This window comes from Salvelinus sp. IW2-2015, linkage group LG19 (assembly GCF_002910315.2).
Source record: "Salvelinus sp. IW2-2015 linkage group LG19, ASM291031v2, whole genome shotgun sequence".
Classification (NCBI taxonomy): domain Eukaryota; kingdom Metazoa; phylum Chordata; class Actinopteri; order Salmoniformes; family Salmonidae; genus Salvelinus; species Salvelinus sp. IW2-2015.
Genome location: NC_036859.1, coordinates 2,004,308 through 2,024,980, shown reverse-complemented (window position 1 = coordinate 2,024,980; position 20,673 = coordinate 2,004,308). Strand labels below are relative to the sequence as shown.

Sequence of the window (20,673 nt, the reverse complement as noted above, 5' to 3'; positions counted from 1 at the left end):
ATATTGACATAACCTGAAAGGCCGCTCAGCAAGGAAGAAGCCACTGCTCCAAAACCGCCATAAAAAAAGCCAGACTACTGTTTGCAACTGCACATGGGGACAAAGATTGTACTTTTTGGAGAACTGTCTTCTGGTCTGATGAAACAAAAATAGAACTGTTTGGCCATAATGACCATCGTTATATTTGGAGGAAAAAGGGGGAGGCTTGAAAGCCGAAGAACACCATCCCAAACGTGAAGCACGGGGGTGGCAGAATCATGTTGTGGGGGTGCTTTGCTGCAGGAGGGACTGGTACACTTCACAAAATAGATGGCATCATGAGGCTGGAAAATGACATGGATATATTGAAGCAACATCTCAAGACATCAGTCAGGAAGTTAAAGCTTGGTCGCAAATGGGTCTTCCAAATGGACAATGACCCCAAGCATACTTCCAAAGATGTGGCAAAATGGCTTAAGGACAACAAAGTCAAGGTATTGGAATGGCCATTACAAAGCCCTGACCTCAATCCTATAGAACATTTGTGGGCAGAACTGAAAAAGCGTGTGCGAGCAAGGAGGCCTACAAACCAGACTCAGTTAAACTAGCTCTGGCAGGAGGAATGGGCCAAAATTTACCCAACTTATTGTGGGAAGCTTGTGGAAGGCTAACCAAAATGTTTGACCGAAGTTAAACAATTTAAAGGCAATGCTACCAAATACTAACTGAGTGTATGTAAACTTCTGACCCACTGGGAATGTGATGAAAGAAATAACAGCTGAAATACATCGTTCTCTCTACTATTATTCTGACATTTCGCATTCTTAAAATAAAGTGGTGATCCTAACTGACCTAAGACAGGGAATTTTTACTAGGATTAAATGTCAGGAATTATGAAAAACTGAGTTTAAATGTATTTGGCTCAGGTGTCTGTAAACTTCCGACTTCAACTGTAGATTCCTCTCACTGGTGCTGTGAAAATCCCTGTATCAGAACACAGCATTCATGTAAAAACAGTGATCATTCAGAATACATAACTTTACCACCACATTTATTGCCCGTTTCCTAGAGAAAAATATAAACATACTGAACAGAATTAAGATGAAACAGCATCTATTCTCCCTCTGTTGTTTAAACATCTATGAATTCAATTCCCATCAATTTGATTGTTTATCAAAACAGCAGGTGATATATTTACTGTGTCTGTGAAGTTCTATGAATAATCACCATGATTTCAACTGTCAATAAAGATCATACCAGGACAATGGATCATTACATTTACTGTGAGTACAGACGCTGGGAAACGAGAAGCAAGTACAGGGAGTGAAGATTTAATGGATTAACAGACAAATAACAAAACAAGAACAGCGTCTTGACAGGGGGAACAAAACGACATTAATGCTGACACGGGGATGAAACAGGAACAGACAGATATAGGGAAGGCAATCAAAATGTGAAGGAGTCCAGGTGAGTCCAATGAGCGCTGATGCACGTAATGATGGTGACAGGTGTGCGTAATGATGAGCAGCCTTGCGCCCTCGAGCGCCAGAGAGGGGGAGCGGGAGCAGGCATGCGCTGGACAAGCCGGGTGAGGCTTGGGAGCCTGACGAGCCGGGTGAGGCGTGGGAGCCCGATGATCCCGCTGAGACGTGTGAGCCCGACGAGCCGGCTGAGGCATGACGTGAGGTGGGAGCCTGCCGAGCCCACCTTGGCAAGGAAACCTCTCGAGCCAGCTAAGGCGTGAAAGCCGGACGAGCCAGCTGAGGCACCCCCGGTTCCATTGGCGGTGGCACCCAGACCCGATGTCACCAACAAAAACAAACCCAAAAAGATCTCCCTGATGCTTCAAATTGTGGTGTCAGCATTCCGTGAGGACAGACTCTTGGAGACAGGAAGCAAGTACAGGGAGTGAAGATTTAATGGATAAACGGACATATAACAAAACAAGAACAGCGTCTCGACAGGGGGAATGACAATTAACTGTTTGATATCGCATACCAGGACCCTATATACTGTTTGCTTAATAAAGCTTGAATCATGCTAACTGCACATAAGCTTTAATGTGTGTGAGTTACTGCAGTCCGTTTTAGGTAACAGCACATATGAACAATTACAGCAGGGTCACCTTATGCATAGCGTTTTAGTCACATTCTACATGTGAGACTTTGGGATCTGAACCATCATTATGCACACCTGGCACCATCGTTAAGCGCAGCTGCACTTCATTATGAGACTCACCTGGACTCCATCACTTCACTGATTACCTCCCCTATATTTGTCACTCCCTTAGGTTTATTCCCATTAGCAGTATTGATTATGTGTTTGAGGTCCAGACGCTACTCTTGTTTTGTATCGTTCCATGGTCATTGTATTATTAAGCTCACCACCTTCTTCTCGTCTCCCAGCGTCTCGGTTACAGAATACTGCCTCAACAAATGGAAGCAGCAGGAAATCATGACATCTCCCAGTCGACGAACAGGTATATCTACGTCGTCAACAGCACGGCCAGCTGGCGCAACTGGGGATGGCTATGGAGGAGGTTCTTCGCAGTCTTCAACATCTCAAACATACCCGAGAGGCGTTGCCCTAAACTCGGGGAGCATACTCTAACACCAGTCGAGCCAGCACACCAGTCCATTCAGCAGTCTGGCCAGGTTAGCGATGCCCGTCTGTCCCTCCCGGATAAATATGACGGAACTCCATCTAAATGCCGTGGCTTCCTAGTCCAGTGCTCCCGCTATTTTGCTCGCCAGATGGGAGCCACGGTTATTTCTCTGCTGACTGGGCGGGCGTTGGAGTGGGCTACGGCCGTCTGGGAGAGCGAAGAGGAGGTGCTGGCTTCGTATGAGGGGTTCATGGCTCTGTTCAGAGGTATCTTCGATCATCCACCGGAAGGCAGAGAGGGGGGTGAGCGCCTACTCCAACTACGGCAGGATGATCAGACCACTGTCAAGTACGCGCTCACCTTCCGGAGGGGGGCGTGTGTGTGTCATGTCTTCTCCCTCTTCGGCCGTCGCCGGTTTACTAATCACTGGCTCTGACAACCATCATTACGCACACCTGGCACCATCGTTATGAGACTCACCTGGACTSCATCACGTCACGGATTACCTCCCATATATCCCTCACTCCCTTAGGTTCATTCCCCAGGTAGTATTGATTGTGTTTCATGTCCAGATGCTACTCTTGTTTTGTATCGTTCCATGTTCATTGTGTTATTAAACACACCGCCTGCTTCAACTCCCAGCATCTCCGTTACATTCAGTTTGATTCTATTCTGCTGATGTGTTTCCCCTGATTGAAAATGTGCTTTCTCTAGATGCATTGCTCTCCACAAGCTGGCTCTGTGTCAGAACTGTGGAATACCTTTGGTCCCCAGAATATTACTGGCATAACAGATAATGTTCAGGAAATAGTCAGGTATTTCATTTTAAAGGCCATTTCCCTGACGTTCGCTTTCATGGTAAACGCTGCGGAAGACGGCTCAAGAGTAAATTACCTTTAAAAGGCACATTGTAGATAGTGCCTTTGAATGAACCCAGACCTGGATCTCTGATATGGTCATCTGATACAAACATACAGTCAGGTCCCAAATTATTGGCACCTTTGATAACGATGAGCAAAAAAGACTATGAAATATTACAAATAATGAGCTACAGTTGAAGTCGGAAGTTACATACGCTTGGCGTCATTAAAACTCGTTTTTCAACCACTCCATAAATGTCTTGTAAACAAACTATAGTTTTGGCATGTCAGTTAGGACATCTACTTTGTGCATGACACAAGTCATTTTTTCCAACAATTGTTTACAGACAGATTAGTGCACTTATAATTCACTGTATCACAATTCCAGTGGGTCAGAAGTTTACATAAACTAAGTTGACTGTGCCTTTAAACAGCTTGGAAAATTCCAGAAGATGATGTCATGGCTTTAGAAGCTTCTGATAGGCTAATTGACATCATTTGAGTCAATTGGAGGTGTGGATGTATTTCAAGGCCTACCTTCAAACTCAGTGCCTCTTTGCTTGACATCATGGGAAGAAAAAAAAAATCAGTCAAGACCTCAGAAAAAGAATTGTAAACACAAGTCTGATTCATCCTTGTGAGCAAATTCCAAACGCCTGACGGTACCACGTTCATCTGTACAAACAATAGTATGCAAGTATAAACACCATGGGACCACGCAGCCGTCATACCGCTCAGGAAGGAGAAGCTTTCTGTCTCCTAGAGATTAACGTACTTTGATGCGAAAAGTGCAAATCAATCCCAGAACAGCAAAGGACCTTGTGAAGATGCTGGAGGACACAGGTACAAAAGTATCTATATCCACAGTAAAATGAGTCCTATATCGACATAACCTGAAAGGCCGCTCAGCAAGGAAGAAGCCACTGCTCCAAAACCGCCATAAAAAAGCCAGACTACGGTTTGCAACTGCACATGGGGACAATGGTCGTACTTTTTGGAGAACTGTCTCCTGGTCTGATGAAACAAAAATAGAACTGTTTGGCCATAATGACCATCGTTATATTTGGAGGAAAAAGGGGGAGGCTTGCAAGCCAAAGAACACTATCCCAACCGTGAAGCACAGGGTGGTCATCATGTTGTGGGGGTGCTTTGCTGCAGGAGGGACTGGTGCACTTCACAAAATAGATGGCATCATGAGGATGGAAAATTATGTGGATATATTGAAGCAACATCTCAGGACATCAGTCAGGAAGTTAAAGCTTGGTCGCAAATGGGTCTTCCAAATGGACAATATGCCAAGCATACTTCCAAATTGTGGCAAAATGGCTTAAGGACAACAAAGTCAAGGTATTGGAGTGGACATCACAAAGCCCTTACCTCAATCCCATAGAACATTTGTGGGAAAACTGGAAAAGATGCGAGCAAGGAGGCCTACAAACCCGACTCAGTTACACCAGCTCTGGCAGGAGGAATGGGCCAAAATTCACCCAACTTATTGTGGGAAGCTTGTGGAAGTTTCCCAAAACGTTTTACCCAAGTTAAACAATTTAAAGGCAATGCTACCAAATACTAACTGAGTGTATGTAAACTTCTGACCCACTGGGAATGTGATGAAAGAAATAAAAGCTGAAATAAATCATTCTCTCTACTATTATTCTAACATTTCGCATTCTTAAAATAAAGTGGTGATCCTAACTGACCTAAGACAGGGAATTTTTACTAGGATTAAATGTCAGGAATTGTGAAAAACTGAGTTTAAATGTATTTGGCTAAGATGTATGTATATTGTAATGATTTAAAAAAAGATGTTATACTAATTGCTTAGAGAGATTTTGTTTAACAAGTAATAATTATTTCTTAAAGATGGTCAAAAGTATTGGCCCCCCTGTTTTCAATATCTTTCAATACTTCACATTGCAAGGCACTGAGCCTTGTCCTCAAATGTTTTATGAGATTGGAAAAAAACATTGGGAGGGATCTTAGACCAATCCTCCATAAAGAATTTTGTTTACATTTGTTGGATGATATAAATGTATTTATTTGGCGTCGAAATAAAGATGTATAAGCAGAAAATAACCCCATACCTAATGTAAAATATGGTTGTGGGTCCTCTAGCAACGACAAGCATCAATCACTACATCAACCATTGTCCCCTGACTCCCACTAAGAACTAAAGAGCAAGTATACGATATATTACAGATGAATTAAACATTGTTACATAAAAATAAAGATCACCCAATCTCAGAAATGCTTTCTTGTATTTTATTGTGATGTTGGGGTCATAAAAAAAACAACTATAAAAAGAAACAGATTAAACAGGAAATGTATAAAACAAAGTGTAGCCTCTGACATATAACAGTACAATGTAACAAATTGGCACAAAACTGAAAGAAAAAGAGTATGTTGACAAAAAAAAAAGGAAGTTACGTATATATCTTCATAACAACAGCGAGGACTCATGCATTTAGTCACACAGTTAGTTTTCAGTAGCTTCACATCAAATTAGGGACAGGTCAGTCTAACCAACTAGTCTGATGATGGATGCACATGGAACACTTTCCATTTCTCTCTTCATTTGTGTCTTTTGTTCTTTCCCCCCCCCAGCTTAAACAGACATCCTGTTAACGTAATACTTCAGGTTGTTTTTTTAATAAACAACCTTCATGACTCCTAGAGCTGTACTTCAGACCGCTCTGGATTCATTGACCGTCAAATCATTTTTCATACTAAAATATATTATTATTGTATCAATTCAAACTACAGTATTGTACACTACAATGTGTGTAATAAATAACCATAAAGAAATATAAAAATAAGACACATAAATATAAAAAGTCCTCTAAAAACTAAATAGGTACACTTTCATCAGTGAAAAGGGTTCTAATACTGCCATTGTTGAAAATGCACACATACATTTTTTTTTTACTAAAGCCAAACTGAAAAAAGAATTAAGTAACACTGTTAGGTAAAATCAACTGAAAAACGTCATAAAACACAGGGACCATATTCACTAACATTTGTTACCTGAAGTGAGGGTTAGTTTGCCACCATTTAAAAAACAAACAAGTGCACTCAACTAATAATGGCTGACTCTCCAACACAGGAAAATCCCCTTAAATACAGTAAAAACCTTTCCTATCCATCTTATTCTCTTTGTCACTTTTTGTTCACACACACATGAAAGATTCCTTATTCATGCTATTGTCCGCGTCCCAAATGGCCACTTCTTCCCTACATAGTATAGTACTTATAGTGCACCAATAGGGAATATGGTGCCATTTGGGATGAAGCCCTCTTTAACAAAAAATGTGTCCAAGCAAGTAAACAAACATTATTCAATATGGGCCTTGCGCAGATTGAAAGATGTACTGGCTACATCCGTGAAGTCAAAATAACACTGTTCAATGGCACTTACAGCACACAGGACTGGTCTTGCATAAGGCTGGAGGCATTGGGGTGGGGTACAATGCAGAACTGCCCCCCTCCTGCTTCATATGACCCTATAACACTGATGATCATTGATTAACAACTAACCAAACCTAAAACAAGGGGTATGTCCCAATAATCGAACCTTTTTCAAAACGTGTGCACTTGTTCTCTTCCCTTCATGGATTTGAAAGGAAATGACTGGTATACAAAATATGATGGAAACTTCTTCCAGTTTAGCCCATGCCGACACCAATCCAATGCTTTTCAATTTGTGGGGAGTAGTAAACAAGTGCACACTTCAGGAAGGAGAGATTATTGGGACGCGACCAAAGGAGGAGCATGGTAAGAATGCTGGATTTGAAGTTGTGACACCTTCCCTGATAGGACAGTTTGGTTATGGCGCCAGATGCCACATCATCATCCCCACCCTCTCACCCCTCCCCTAGCCTGGTCCCAGATCTGTTTGTGCTCTCGCCAATTCCATTGCTGTCCTTGACAAGCCAAACATGGCAAGCCAATGAGTGACAAGGAGTTAACATGATAGAACAAACAAGACTGGCACTCAGGCTAACCCCCTCCCACCCAAACCCCAGAATCCTCTTTACTTCTTAAGGCTGACAATCCAACTTAAAACAAAATGCTATGCTAAGGTTAGCTAACATAAAGAAGATCTATAGCTAGTGTGTACATAATCATACTAAAGGGTGAACAACACATCATGAGGCATGTTTTATCCATAGGTAAACCAGGAATACTGTAGTGCAGATGTTTTGTTTTTTTAGAACTCAATAAAATACTGATTTTAGCAAACACCGTCATTTGGCAATAAAAAGGTATAGAAATGTGTCTTCAACTGTACAGGTTAAAAGGTTAAAACATGAGCTGCAAAATTAGTAATAACACTGACAAACAGAAATGACCTGGGATCGGATGTCTCACTCTCAGTAACAAATGTCCATGGGTGTTTTTTTTCTTCCTTCTTTTAAAATGTATAATACTTCTAGAAACAAGGTCTAAGTAACACTGATTTTTTCCCCCCACAAATAAAAGTCACTTATTTTTTGTCTAGTTCAGGCACACCTGGGTTTGAACACAGTAGTGGACCGACAACACAGCATCAACATGGCAGCCATGTTTCTTTTGTTTCTTCTTTTGACAACAAGACAATATTTTCCTGTCCTGCTATTTGACATTTTCAACACAAAATGTATTTTTCATTCACCGTTCATCTTGTTTTCCTCTGTTTCTTTCTGTCCATTTTCTAATGTATCTGTAATGTTCTCCTTGTCCACATGCGGTTCTTTGTCCTCTGTTTCCTTAGCTTTCTCTGTTACCACAGTTTCCGTCTCTGCCACGACTTCCTCCCCCTCCTCATCTCCCATCACCTGTACCTCCATCTCCTCCTCTTCCTTCTCCTGCTGTACAGACTCCTCTCTGCTCTCTTCCTCCCCCTCCTTCTGGTGTGCCTCCTCCTCTCTCCTCCCTTCTTCCTCCTCCTCCTCTCTTCTCCCTTCCTCCTCTTCCTCACACACCTGCTCCTGCTGTACAGACTTCTCTTCCTCTCTCCTCCCTTCCTCCTCCTTTTCCTGCTGTCCCTCCTCCTCTTCCTGCTGTGCCTCCTCCTCTCTGCTCCCTTCTTCCTCCTCCTCTTGCCTCTCCTCTCCAAACTCCTCCACCTCGTAGATCTCACCCTCTTCGCCGTCCTCGCCCACCTGCACCACCCGTATGTCGTCCATGCTCATGGCTTCCATGCCTTCCTCCTCTCCTTCCTCTTCCTCCAGCTCCTCCTCACTCTCCCTCTCGTCTGAGTCCAGTTGGGAGGGAGGGGAGGTGGGCCGGCTGTCTGACTGCTGCTCCTCTGCTCGGGGGCTCGTTTCGGGGGTCATCCTGAGCCGACGCCCCACCTGATGATCTCCTTGGGGCTCCTTCTTGCAGTATGAGTATCGGTGGTTCATGTGCTGGCTGTAGGAGCCAGAGTGGGAGAAACACTTGCCACACTTGTCACACCGGTAAGGCTTCTCTCCGGAGTGCAGACGCGTGTGCTCTATCAAGTGGTGCTTGTGTTTGAAGGCTTTGTTGCAGATGCCACACTCGTGTGGACGTTTTCCTGTAAAACGGAAGAGAAGAAGAGTGGATTACTTTAGTGTCCAATGTACATGGATGTTGAACAGACACTTTATTTAAAACCCTCTGAAAGGACACACAGCCACATACTGAGTTTGGGTTGGAAAAGTTGGAGAGAGAAACAGACTTTTGAACTCAACCAACCTCTCCATTAAACACACCACAGATGTCTGCTGAACCCTGTAAAGAAAATATATTTTGGGGGTGACCCATTACTCTTGATTTGCTCTCTGTGTGTGTGTGTGTGTGTGTGTGTGTGTGTGTGTGTGTGTGTGTGTGTGTGTGTGTGTGTGTGTGTGCCTTGCCTTTTACCATTACGTCAGGTCTGTCACTGTCTACATTACACTGACCTGCCTGTAGACTTACACCTGTGAAACCAACAGCATTTGTTATGGAAACAGTATCATAACACAAACCCTCAATTAAATATGCTGAACAAAAATATAAATTCAACAATTTCAATGATTTTACTGAGTGACAGTTCATATAAGAAAATCAGTCAATTTCAATAAATTCATTTGGCCCTAATCTATGGATTTCACATGACTGGGCAAGGGCACAGCCATGGGTGGGCTTGGGAGGGCATAGGCCTATCCACTGGGGAGCCAGGCCCAGCCAATCAGAATGAGTTTTTCAACACAAAAGGGCTTTACTAGAGACAGAAATACTCCTCAGTTTCAACAGCTATACGCGTGGCTGGTCTCAGACTATCCCGCCGGTGAAGAAGCCGGATGTGGAAGTCCTGGTCTGGAGTGGTTACACGTTGTCTGCGGTTGTGAGGCCGGTTGGACGTACTACCAAATTCTCTAAAACGAAGTTGGAGGCGGCTTATGGTAGAGAAATTAACATAAAATTCCCTGTCAACAGCTCTGGTAGACATTCCTGCAGTCAGCATGCCAATTGCACGCTCCCTCAAAACTTGAGACATCTGTAGCATTGTGTTGTGTGACAAAACTTCATTTTAGAGTGGCCTTTCATTGTCCGAAGCGCAAGGTGCACCTGTGTAATGGTCTGTTGCATAGGAATATTTTTCAGTAAAATAAACAAACATCTTAGGGGGAATGGAGATCAAGCTAGCTGCCAAATGCTGAAATGTTCAAATATTCTGCTTGACCGGTCCCCTAGAAGCCCTGGTTAAAAGTAGTGCACTATAAAGGGTTCAACTGGGCCCATCCAACGGGGCCGTTAAACACCCCCGTTTCTGAAGTAATTTGGACACTGCCTGCCAGGCCAGGATTGCTTCCCAAATGGCACCCTATTTCCTATATGGACCCAGTTCAAAAGTTGTTCACTTCATAGGGGATATGGGGCCATTTGGGAAGCAGACCCAGGCTTCACAATGCCACTGGCTATGTGTGGTCTGAGAGTAGTGCAGTCATGGCTGGACCAGACCAACACCCACCTGCCCTCTCAGAATAGAATGGAGCACGGCTAATTGTAAACAGACCCTGTGTCCCAAATGGCACCCTATTCTCCTATGGGCCCTGGTCAAAAGTAGTGCACTACATTTGCACTACATGGGTGCCATTTGGGATGCACTCGGAGCCTTTTTTGCCAAATCCAAATCGAATCAAAGTGCTGGAGCCAGTAGTTACGCGTGCATCGCATAGGAAATAATTCACGTGTGTTTTAGGAGGACATTAGGTGGTTTAAAGATGCACCACGCAGAAAAATCGCTCCTCCATTTCCTGGTTGCAAAAATTTGAATAGTTTGCCTAATTTTAGTTAACGTGACAAAACAAGCAGTTATTGGGTAGAATCTGTACCATCTAAACCGCTGTGAAATATATTTCCCACAACCAAAAATATTGTATTTTCAGCTGTTTGAAGCTGGTGTACAGAACCGAAAGTCAAAGACACCAAAATGTTAAATACCAGCTTCAGGGAAGAACCATTGGTTTACCATATGACAGTAACAGGTAAAGTAAAGACCGTGGTGTTTTAAATGCCTGTCAATGCTATCCACGTTCTTCATATCATGCAAGAAGTGAAGTGATGTCGCGTAGCACAGACGAGAAGGAATGGCATAGGCCGGGCAGCACTCATTAAAAAGTAAAGAATTATCACAGTAGGAGTGCTGATCTGAGATCAGGTTCCCACCTTGTCTGTATAATCTTAATCATCGTGATCGAAAAAGGCACAGCTGATCCTAAATCCACACTCCTACTCTGAGATGCTTTATACGGCCCCTGACCCAATGGACCCGCAACCGCCGGGCATATGTTGTACCTGTGTGTTCGTATTTATGCCTGAGCAGGGAGCTGCTCTTCTGGAAGATCTTGTCACACAGGTCACAGGCGTACATGCCGCTCTCCAGCCGACGCATCTTCCTCTGCGGAGGGGCTGAGTCCGAGTCGTTCTGCTCCTCGACAGCCGACACGCTCTCCGAACTGGTGTCAGCCTTCTCCTCCTCCTCAAAGGAAAAGAGAGATGCTTTCATCATTTATCATTATTATCAAGTATTTCACTTATTACGCTTTTCATTGCATAAACATTTCCCCAGTGCTTAAAAAGCAAAATAATTATAATGCAAAAACCCGAAATCTGTTCTAATGTGACATTGCTATTACTGTATAATCATGCAAGACTAGACCATAAAAGCAGCAGTACGTAAAACACAGTGTTTCCACTGTCAAAGGCCTTTGTGTCAGTTCTAGTGAGCCAGCAGGAGTACTTAGAGAGATCTCTCTGCCAGACCTGTCTGCCAGACACTGACAGACGTGGGTTTTCAGACAGACACTGCGCTGTGAACCGCTCACATGTATAAACATGCAAGGATTCATTCTGCTAGTCTTTCTTTACACACGCACGCACACACACACACACACACACCATCCCCTGACTCCTACAGGAAGAATCCAACTCAACTCCAGGCTGCGGCAGATAGATCTGTCTGCTGTCATGCACGCACAGAGTATTAGGTAACTTCACCTGGTACATACATCATCCAGCTCAGGGAAGCCTGGAGGGAGCCCAAACCATTCAGCCAGGACTGCTTTCATTTTTCCACAGGGAGGCGGAGAGCGTTCCAAATTGCATCCTATTCCCTATATCGTGCACTACTTTTGACCAGAGCACTATGGGCCCTGGCCAAAAGTTCTACACTATATAGGGAACAGGGTACCAATTGAGACGCAGCCTTACTTCTTGGTGCTGGGTTATTCAGGCTAGTCAGTAAAACTGCAGGAAACTAAGGGAAACTCACAGTGCATTCCTTCCACTGTGTTCTTCTGCTCGGCTCTTCAACTGAATCAATGTGTGCTGTTAGACATAACACTCTCCTCTGCTGGTGTCTGTACAGTGTGTGTGTGTGTGTGTGTGTGTGTGTGTGTGTGTGTGTGTGTGTGTGGTATCCCTCTCCTTCACTGATTGATTTTCCCCTAATAGTAACGAATAACCATCTGTGTGTCCCATCTACTGTATATCTTCCTATTGTCTCATCTCACACATTTCAAAACATTCTGAATAGCTTGCTCACAAACCAACCTGGCAGCCGTTGAGTATGACGGTCTTCTGGGCTCCGTCGGCCCCAGTGGCGTTGCTGCATGCTTTAGTGGTGTATGTGTAGGTAAGCTGGGGGATGAGGATAGTCCGTTTGGTGGTGCCAGTGGAGATGGCCCTGAGACAGGGCACGCCGCTGCCCTGGTTGGTGATGGCTACTAGCTGGGTGGTCATGATATTAACCGGGCTGGAGGTGGCCATCTGCGATGGGGAAGTGACGTAGATGGTGTTGGTGGTTCCCTGAGCCTGGAGCTGGGTTTGGAACCCTGGGAGCTGGGCCTGGAGCTGGGCCTGGAGCTGGGGTTGGAGCTGCGCCTGGAGCTGGGCCTGGAGCTGGGACTGGAGCTGGGGCGTTTCCTTCTTCAAACAGGTGAGGTTGAGGGGTTGCTCCTGGGGGACATGGGGGACCTGGGGCTCTGATTGGGGCTGCCTGGGCAGGGACAGGTCCAGGGGAAGATCTTGAGACTCGCCCTCCGAGTCCTCCTCCGTTTTCACGATGACCTGGCCGCTGGAGGAGAGGTTTAGTGGTGAGGGAGCCGAGGCTGAGACCAAGGGGGAGGCGGAGGTCGAGGCAGGGGAACTGCTGGGAGGTTGGGAAGACGATGTCTCCTGGGTTTGGGCCGAGGCGAGTTGCTCCTCTGTCTGCTGGCCGCTCTTCTCTTGGGCCGCCTGGGTCTCTGTGCTAGGACCTGTTGAAGGTAGAGGGGAAGAGGAACCAGGCGGCTCGGCAGTAGTCTGACCGGACTGCATCTTCTCAAACCATTTCTTGACTATGTCCACGGGCAAGCTGACGTTGTCGGAGATCTTGGCCAGCTCTTCCTCGGTGGGCTCTGCGTTTAAGGCAAAGTAGGCCTTGAGGAGGGAGAGCAGGTTCTTCAGAGGGGGCTGGCCTGGTGTTATCCCTGCTTCTGCCAGCAGGGCGGCGATAGAGGGGTCCAGGGGGCTGCCGTCGCCCCCCTCCCCATTAGTAGGTTTACAGTGCTGGAGCATGTGCAAAGCATCCAAACCACCAGGACAGTCATCACACAGCAGACATGTTGTCTTGCCTGTCTGGGCCTTTGGTGTTTCACCCTCCTTACTCTGCTCTGCCTCGGCCCGAGCCTCGTCTTTCTCCATCTCCTTCTCAGACTCAGAGTCGGGCTGCTCGGTCTTGATGATGCTGAGGGCCTGGGTGAGTTTCTCTGTTACTTTGGAGGCTGGCTGTGTGTTTGTGGTGGTGGGGGCAGGGGGAGGTTCCTTCTTGAGGAGCTGAGGTGCGCTGGGCTGTTGGGCCAAGCTGGGCTCCAAGGTGTAGTTAATAATGATCTTGGTGGTTCCGTCTTGGTCCACGAAGCCAGGGAGGCTGATGGCTGAGATGACCTGCTGCCCAGCCTGCCCCACCACCCCCTGCTTGGACGTCACCAGCCCGTTGGCCGTCCCCAGCACCTGGCGAAACACGTTCCCATCCATGGCCACCTTGGAAAAAAAGAGGACCACAATGGAAATAAGTAACCTTTTTTTGTGCTATCCTTGATGAGTAGTGTTACTAAAGCTTATTGTTCAAATGTGTAAAAGTCACTGGGATGATAGACACACCAACAGCGAGGTTAACAAATGACCACAACATCAAGAGGCACCATACAATAGCTAGATTTGGTCATTTCTGACCGCAAGGGGCCCTTTAAACCTTTTTGTAATTCAAAAATAATAATTTTAAATGCATGGTTGAATTCTGTTTTTAAATCGCCAAATAATTACAAATCAAACCTTGAGTACGTTCTGCAGGTCGCTGAGATTAATACTGATAGGAGACATCAAACCAACGGTGGGCAGTACCACCGCTTGGACCATGCCCTGTGGCAGCGCCGTGCCCTGGGATACCGCCATGCCACCGGTAAACACTGTCCCATTAGTCCCTGCCGCCCCGTTGGGCCCCACCGCTACCGGCTTGTACTCATATTCCACCGGCTCTGATTTGATCTGGTTGACGGGGAGCTGCTCCTGAAGGGGCTTGCCATCTGTCTTCTCCCCCCGGAGGAGCAGTCGGGTAGGGGCTACGGGGGCAGTGCTGGAAAGCTGGTTCTGGGTGCTGGGGGTCTGGGAGGCCTTCATGACTGGTCGGGGGGTACCGTTGACAGGCACCATGCCAACACACTTCTTACTGCTGATGTGGGAGCTGTAGGACCCCGAGTGGGAAAACCTCTTCTTGCAGTTGGGGCACTCGTATGGCTTCTCTCCTGCCGAGAAATGTGTCAAATAAGAAGAATAGAGTAATCAAATAAAGCTCCTTCCAGGAAATCTGAAAACATACGTTTTGTGTCCCAAATGGCACCCTATTCCCTATATAGTGCACTATGTTTGACACCTATGGGCTCTGGTCAGAAGTAGTGCACTACCTGTGGAATAGGGTGCCATTTGGGACGCAGATGCACCTATTATTAACAAACAGGCGGAGGTAATGGAAGCCAACAGCAACAGAATTATGACACATTGGCCAGAAGCACAGATTCAATAATTATCATAATCAAGAATCAGAAATTATAGAGCTGCATATTATAAACATATCAAAGGAAATGGTTAGTTAGATACATCTGGACCAGCAGTGCTGTGAATATATTGGTGAGTCACTAGGATTCTGTCCCAAATGACACCCTCTTCCCTATAGCGCACTACCTTTGACCAGGACTGTGTCCCAAATGGCCAATAGGGCTCTGGTCAAAATTAGTGCACCATATTAGAGAATAGGATAGCATTTGGGACTTATATTAGAGAATAGGATAGCATTTGGGACTTAACCATGTGAGTCATCCCATGTGTGTGTTGCCATGGTGACCAAGGTGTTGCCAGTATTACTCACCGCTGTGAATACGTAGGTGCTCCTTCAGGTGGTGCTTGTATTTAAAAGCCTTGGAACACTCTGTACACATGAACTTCCTATTCCCCCCTGTTGTTGTCGTGGTTTGGGGCATGTGGCGCTAGCAGACAGACAGAAGGACAGACAGGGGTGAGTGAGGACACTCTCCAGTCAACGGGTACAGCGTAGTTAATTTTTTTGCATCCCAAACGGCACCCTATTCCCTATGCAGTACACTACTTTTGACCAGGGTTCTGGGCTCTGGTCAAAAGTAGTGCAAAGTAGTGCGGTATATAGGGAATAGCATGCCATTTGGGCACATTTCTGACCAGAAAAAATAATGCACTATATAGGGAATAGGGTTCTATTTGAGACGCACATTTAGTTTGCATCTGTGTCAGCAGACAGTGATAAAAACAGTGTTGAGATAAGACAGAATTGTGATTCGTAATGCAAAACAGAAATCCATAAAGTTAATTTATTCAACAGGAGCAGATAAACATCCAGGAATTTTTATAATATACAGTATCAGTCAAAAGTTTGGACACACCTACTCATTCAACGGTTTTTCTTTATTTTTTTACTATTTTCTACATTGTAGAATAATAGTGAAGACATAAAAACTATGAAATAACACATATGGGATCATGTAGTAACCAAAAAAGTGTCATACAAATCAAAATACATTTTATATTTTAGATTCTTCAAAGTAACCACCCTTTGCCTTGATGACAGCTTTACACACTCTTGGAATTTTCTCAACCAGCTTCACCTGGAATGCTTTTCCAACAGTCTTGAAGGAGTTCCCACATATGCTGAGCACTTGTTGGCTGCTTTTCCTTCACTCTGCGGTCCAACTCATCCCTAACCACCTCAACTGGGTTGAGGTCGGGTGATTGTGGAGGCCAGGTCATTTGATGCAGCACTCCATCACTCTCCTTCTTGGTCAAATAGCCCTTACACAGCCTGGAGGTGTGTTGTGTCGTTGTCCTGTTGAAAAACAAATGATAGTCCCACTAAGCCGAAACCAGATGGAATGGCGTATCGCTCCAGAATGCTGTGGTAGCCATGCTGGTTAAGTGTGCCTTAAATTCTAAATAAATCACAGGCAATGTCACCAACAAAGCACCATCACACCTCCTTCTGCATGCTTCACGGTGGGAACCACACATGCGGAGATCATCCGTTCACCTAGTCTGCGTGTCACAAAAGACACGGCGGTTGGAAACCAAAATCTCAAATTTGGACTCATCAGACCAAAGGACAGATTTCCACCGGTCTAATAACTATTGCTCGTGTTTCTTGGCCCAAGCAAGTCTCTTCTTCTTATTGGTGTCCTTTAGTAGTGGTTTCTTTGCAGCAATTCGACCATGAAGGCCTGATTCACGCAGTCCTCCTCTGAACAGTTGATGTTTGAGATGTGTGTTACTTGAACTCTGTGAAGCATTTATTTGGGCTGCAATTTCTGAGGCTGGTAACTCTAATGAACTTATCCCCTGCAAGCAAGGTTAACTTTGAGGGTCTTTCCTTTCCTGGCGGTCCTCATGAGAGCCAGTTTCACATCATAGAACTTGATGGTTTTTGCGAACTGCCCTTGAAGAACACTTTAAAAGTTCTTGAAATTTTCCGGATTGACTGACCTTTATGTCCTAAATAATGATAACTGTCCGTTTCCTCTCTGCATTTTTGAGTTGTTCCTTGCCATAAATTGACATTGGTATTTTAACGCAAATAGGTGTTATCTTCTGTATAACCCCCTACCCTTAATCTCGAATGCATTAAGAAGGAAAGAAATTCACAAATGAACTTTAACACACCTTTAATTGAAATGCAGTCCAGGTGATTACCTCATGAAGCTGGTTCGAGAAGAATACCAAAGAGTGGCTACTTTGAAGAATATAAAATATAATTTTTATTTGTTTTAACCATTTTTTGGTTACTACATGATTCCATATGTGTTATTCTAGTTTTGATGTCTTCCACCTATTAATTCTACAATGTAGAAAATAGTACAATAAAGAAAAACCCTGGAATAGCTGTGTCCAAACTTCTGACTGGTACTGTAAGTATCAAGTGGGGAGGACGGCCCATTTCATGTAATATTTAATGAACAGGCAGTCTGTGAGGGGGAGCGAGCTCAAGCAATGACAGATTAGTGTTGCAAAAGTCTGGTAACTGTCCCCAAACACACATGTTTTCCAGAAATCCCGTAAACACACACACACACCACACACACACACACACACACACAACACACACACACACACACACACAACACACACACACACCACACACACACACACACACACACCACACACACCACACACACACACACAAAACCAACATGTTGGTTGTGTACTGTACAGGTTCCTTGTGTTGAGTCTTGTGTTGGGTCATATGACGGTCCAGCTGTGTGCGGTAGGCGAAGGTGTAGCTGCACTGGGAGCAGCTGAAGTTGTCCTCGCTCTTCTCGTGGCGCAGCTTGATGTGCTCCTTCAGGGCGGTGCAGCGCTTGTAGCCCCGCGAGCAGTACGGGCAGGTCAGGAGCTGGGAAAGAGCGTCTGGCGTGCCTGTGTATATAGATAGAGAGAAGGAAAATACATTAAACACAGAAGACCACGTTTTTATGTGCCAAATCACTGAAAAGCTCTGCTATCTTTCTGAAGATAGCGTCATTATGAGTAGAAAAATAAGGTCAGAGTTTTACGGTGCAGTGATGTACCATTCTCGTCTGGGACCCTTCTCTCAGCCATGCTCTTCTGCTCGTCCTCTGGAGCTTCGGGGTAGATGACCGCTGTATCCCCCTGCTGTAGCATCTCCTCTACCAGGGCATCTTTACCCCCCTCCTCCTCCTCCTCCTCTTCCCCTTCCTCCTCATCCTCCTCTTCAGAGCCACAGTCCTCCTTCACTGCAAAACAGAAACACATGGATACGTGGTTTATTATATCATGAAGCTATTGCAGGGTTCAGGTTGTTCTGTATGTCTTGTGGCTCTCTCAAACATTTGTATCTACAAGGAACTCTTTGCATATAACCATAATCTGTTGACAGGTTAATGTGGACTAAAACGTCACTGCAAAATATGAGGGTCCTAAAATAATTTCAGATCTAGTCTGTAGATTGTGATTCATTTATTCCATGAGAGAATAGTTCTCCCTTCTCCCTCTGTGTGACTAGTCTCTCAGATAACCACAGTATTGTGGGACCAGTCTTCCAGACCGTGTGCAGTGTGACAGCGGACAGCTGGAGGGCGCCTCAGGGCCTCTGTAACCTCAACCAGCCTTCAACCAGCTCTCCCTTCACACGGTATAGCCATGACTGCAGTACAGCACAAGACCCTGGGCCATCTCTCTCTCTCTCACATATTACTCACAAACAAACAGACACACAGCACGTTGGATTTCAAATACACCCGAGAACAGTGTCTAAAAGAATAACAATTCCAACCATGACCTGAAAATAATGTGAAAACATGCATATACCAAGTTGATGTAGGCCTGTGCCTTGCTAATATTGAACAAAGTGAAAGTGTGAAAGGTTAACCATAACCACATATTAGTGTAAAACTCACTGCTCCAAGCCTTCACAATGACTGACTCTTTCCATCTAATAAGGTGGCACGAGAGCCCTACAAGCTGAGGAAGGCTGTCATCAAAACGCGTCCGTTTGACCTCTGCTGCTGCTAAAGAACATAAAATACTATTCCAGTGAGTGCAGGTTTTCCTTTTCTCTGGCCCAGGTCAGGAAGGTCTGCCTGCCATTAGAGTTAGTAGGACTGCCTGCTGGACATCCACACTGAGATCTCCACCGGCTCCACCTTCCCTCCGCCCCTCCCCTTTTTTCTTCTCCAGTGACTCCTTCTCTCCTCCTCCTCTCCTTTATCCTCTCCTCCTCTCCTTCTCACGCCACTCCAATAGCAAAACACCCCACTAAACCTTCCTTCCCAGCCCCACTAACACCTCACTAAACCTTCCTTCCCAGCCCCACTAACACCCCACTAAACCATCCTTCCCAGCCCCACTAATACCCCACTAAACCTTCCTTCCCAGCCCCACTAACACCCCACTAAACCTTCCTTCCCAGCCCCACTAACACCCCACTAAACCTTCCTTCCCATAGAGAGATAAACGCGTTCCGTTTGGACCTTGGCCTGCTGCTAAAGAACATAAAAACTATTCCAGTGAGTCAGGTTTTCCTTTTCTCTGGCCCAGGTCAGGAAGGTCTGCCTGCCCTTAGAGTGTAGTAGGACTGCCTGCTGGACATCCACACTGAGATCTCCACCGGCTGCCACCTTCCCTCCGCCTCCCCTTTTTTCTTCTCCAGTGACTCCTTCTGCCCTCCTCCTCTCTATCTTCCTCCTCTCACGCCACTCAATAGCAAAACACCCCACTAAACCTTCCTTCCCAGCCCCACTAACACCCTCACTAAACCTTCCTTCCAGCCCCATCTAACACGCCTCAACTAAACCATCCTTCCAAGCCCCCTGACAATCCCACTAAACCTTCCTCCAGCCCCACTAACAACCCCACTAAACTTCCTTCCCAGCCCCACTAACACTCCACAAACCTTCTTCCCAGCCCCATACAACAACCTCACTAAACCTTCTTCCAAGCCCCACTAACACCTCCACTAAACCTTCTTTCCCAGCCCCCACTAAACACCTCACTAAACCTTCCTTCCCAGCCCCACTAACACCCCACTAAAACTTCCTTCCCAGCCCCACTAATACCATACTATACCCACTAACCTTCCTTCCCAGCCCCACTAACACCCTCACTAAACCTTCCTTCCCAGCCCCCACTAACACCCCACTAAACCCTTCCTCCAGCCCACTAACACCCACTAAACCTTCCTCCCAAGCCCCACTAACACCCCACTAAAACCTTCCTTCCCAGCCCCACTAACACCCCACTAAACCTCCTTCCCAGCCCCACTAACACCCACAAACCTTCCTTCCCAGCCCCACTAAACACCCACTAAACCTTCTTCCCAGCCGCCACTAACACCCACTAAACCTTCTTCCCAGCCCCACTAACACCCCATACCTTCCTTCCAGCCCCACTAAACACTTCCACTAAACCTTCAAACTCCCAGCCATAACACCCTCACTAACCTTCTTCCCAGCCCCACTAACACCCACTAAACTTCCCTTCCCACGCCCACTAACACCCCACTAAACTTCCTTCCCAGCCCCATAAACCCTCACTAAAACCCTTCCTTCTCCCAGCCCCAACTAACACCCACTAACCTTCCTTCCCAGCCCCCACTAACACCTCACTAAAACTTCCTTCCCAGCCCCACTAACACCCACTAAAACCCTTCCTTTTCCCAGCCCCACTAAC

At 45.7% G+C, this 20,673-nt stretch overlaps 1 protein-coding gene across 2 annotated transcripts in view; it reads right to left on the bottom strand.

Moving 5' to 3' along the window:
- Window positions 1-5,692: 5,692 nt before the first annotated feature.
- Window positions 5,693-20,673, bottom strand: part of LOC111979533 (zinc finger E-box-binding homeobox 1-like) — a 106,664-nt gene continuing 91,683 nt past the window's right edge. Inside the window, exons 3-10 of one of the 2 annotated variants that reach the window (XM_070448751.1) lie at window positions 18,054-18,239; window positions 17,691-17,901; window position 17,358; window positions 15,335-15,452; window positions 14,245-14,714; window positions 12,484-13,953; window positions 11,227-11,407; window positions 5,693-8,980 (exon numbers count right to left, since the gene is read on the bottom strand). In XM_070448751.1, the coding sequence (XP_070304852.1) occupies window positions 8,088-8,980; window positions 11,227-11,407; window positions 12,484-13,953; window positions 14,245-14,714; window positions 15,335-15,452; window position 17,358; window positions 17,691-17,901; window positions 18,054-18,239 (3,530 nt within the window). In that variant the 3' untranslated portion in view covers window positions 5,693-8,087. Of the gene's footprint in view, window positions 8,981-11,226; window positions 11,411-12,483; window positions 13,954-14,244; window positions 14,715-15,334; window positions 15,861-17,357; window positions 17,359-17,690; window positions 17,902-18,053; window positions 18,240-20,673 lie in introns of those variants that run through there. The other variant, XM_024010126.2, reaches the window with a different exon arrangement.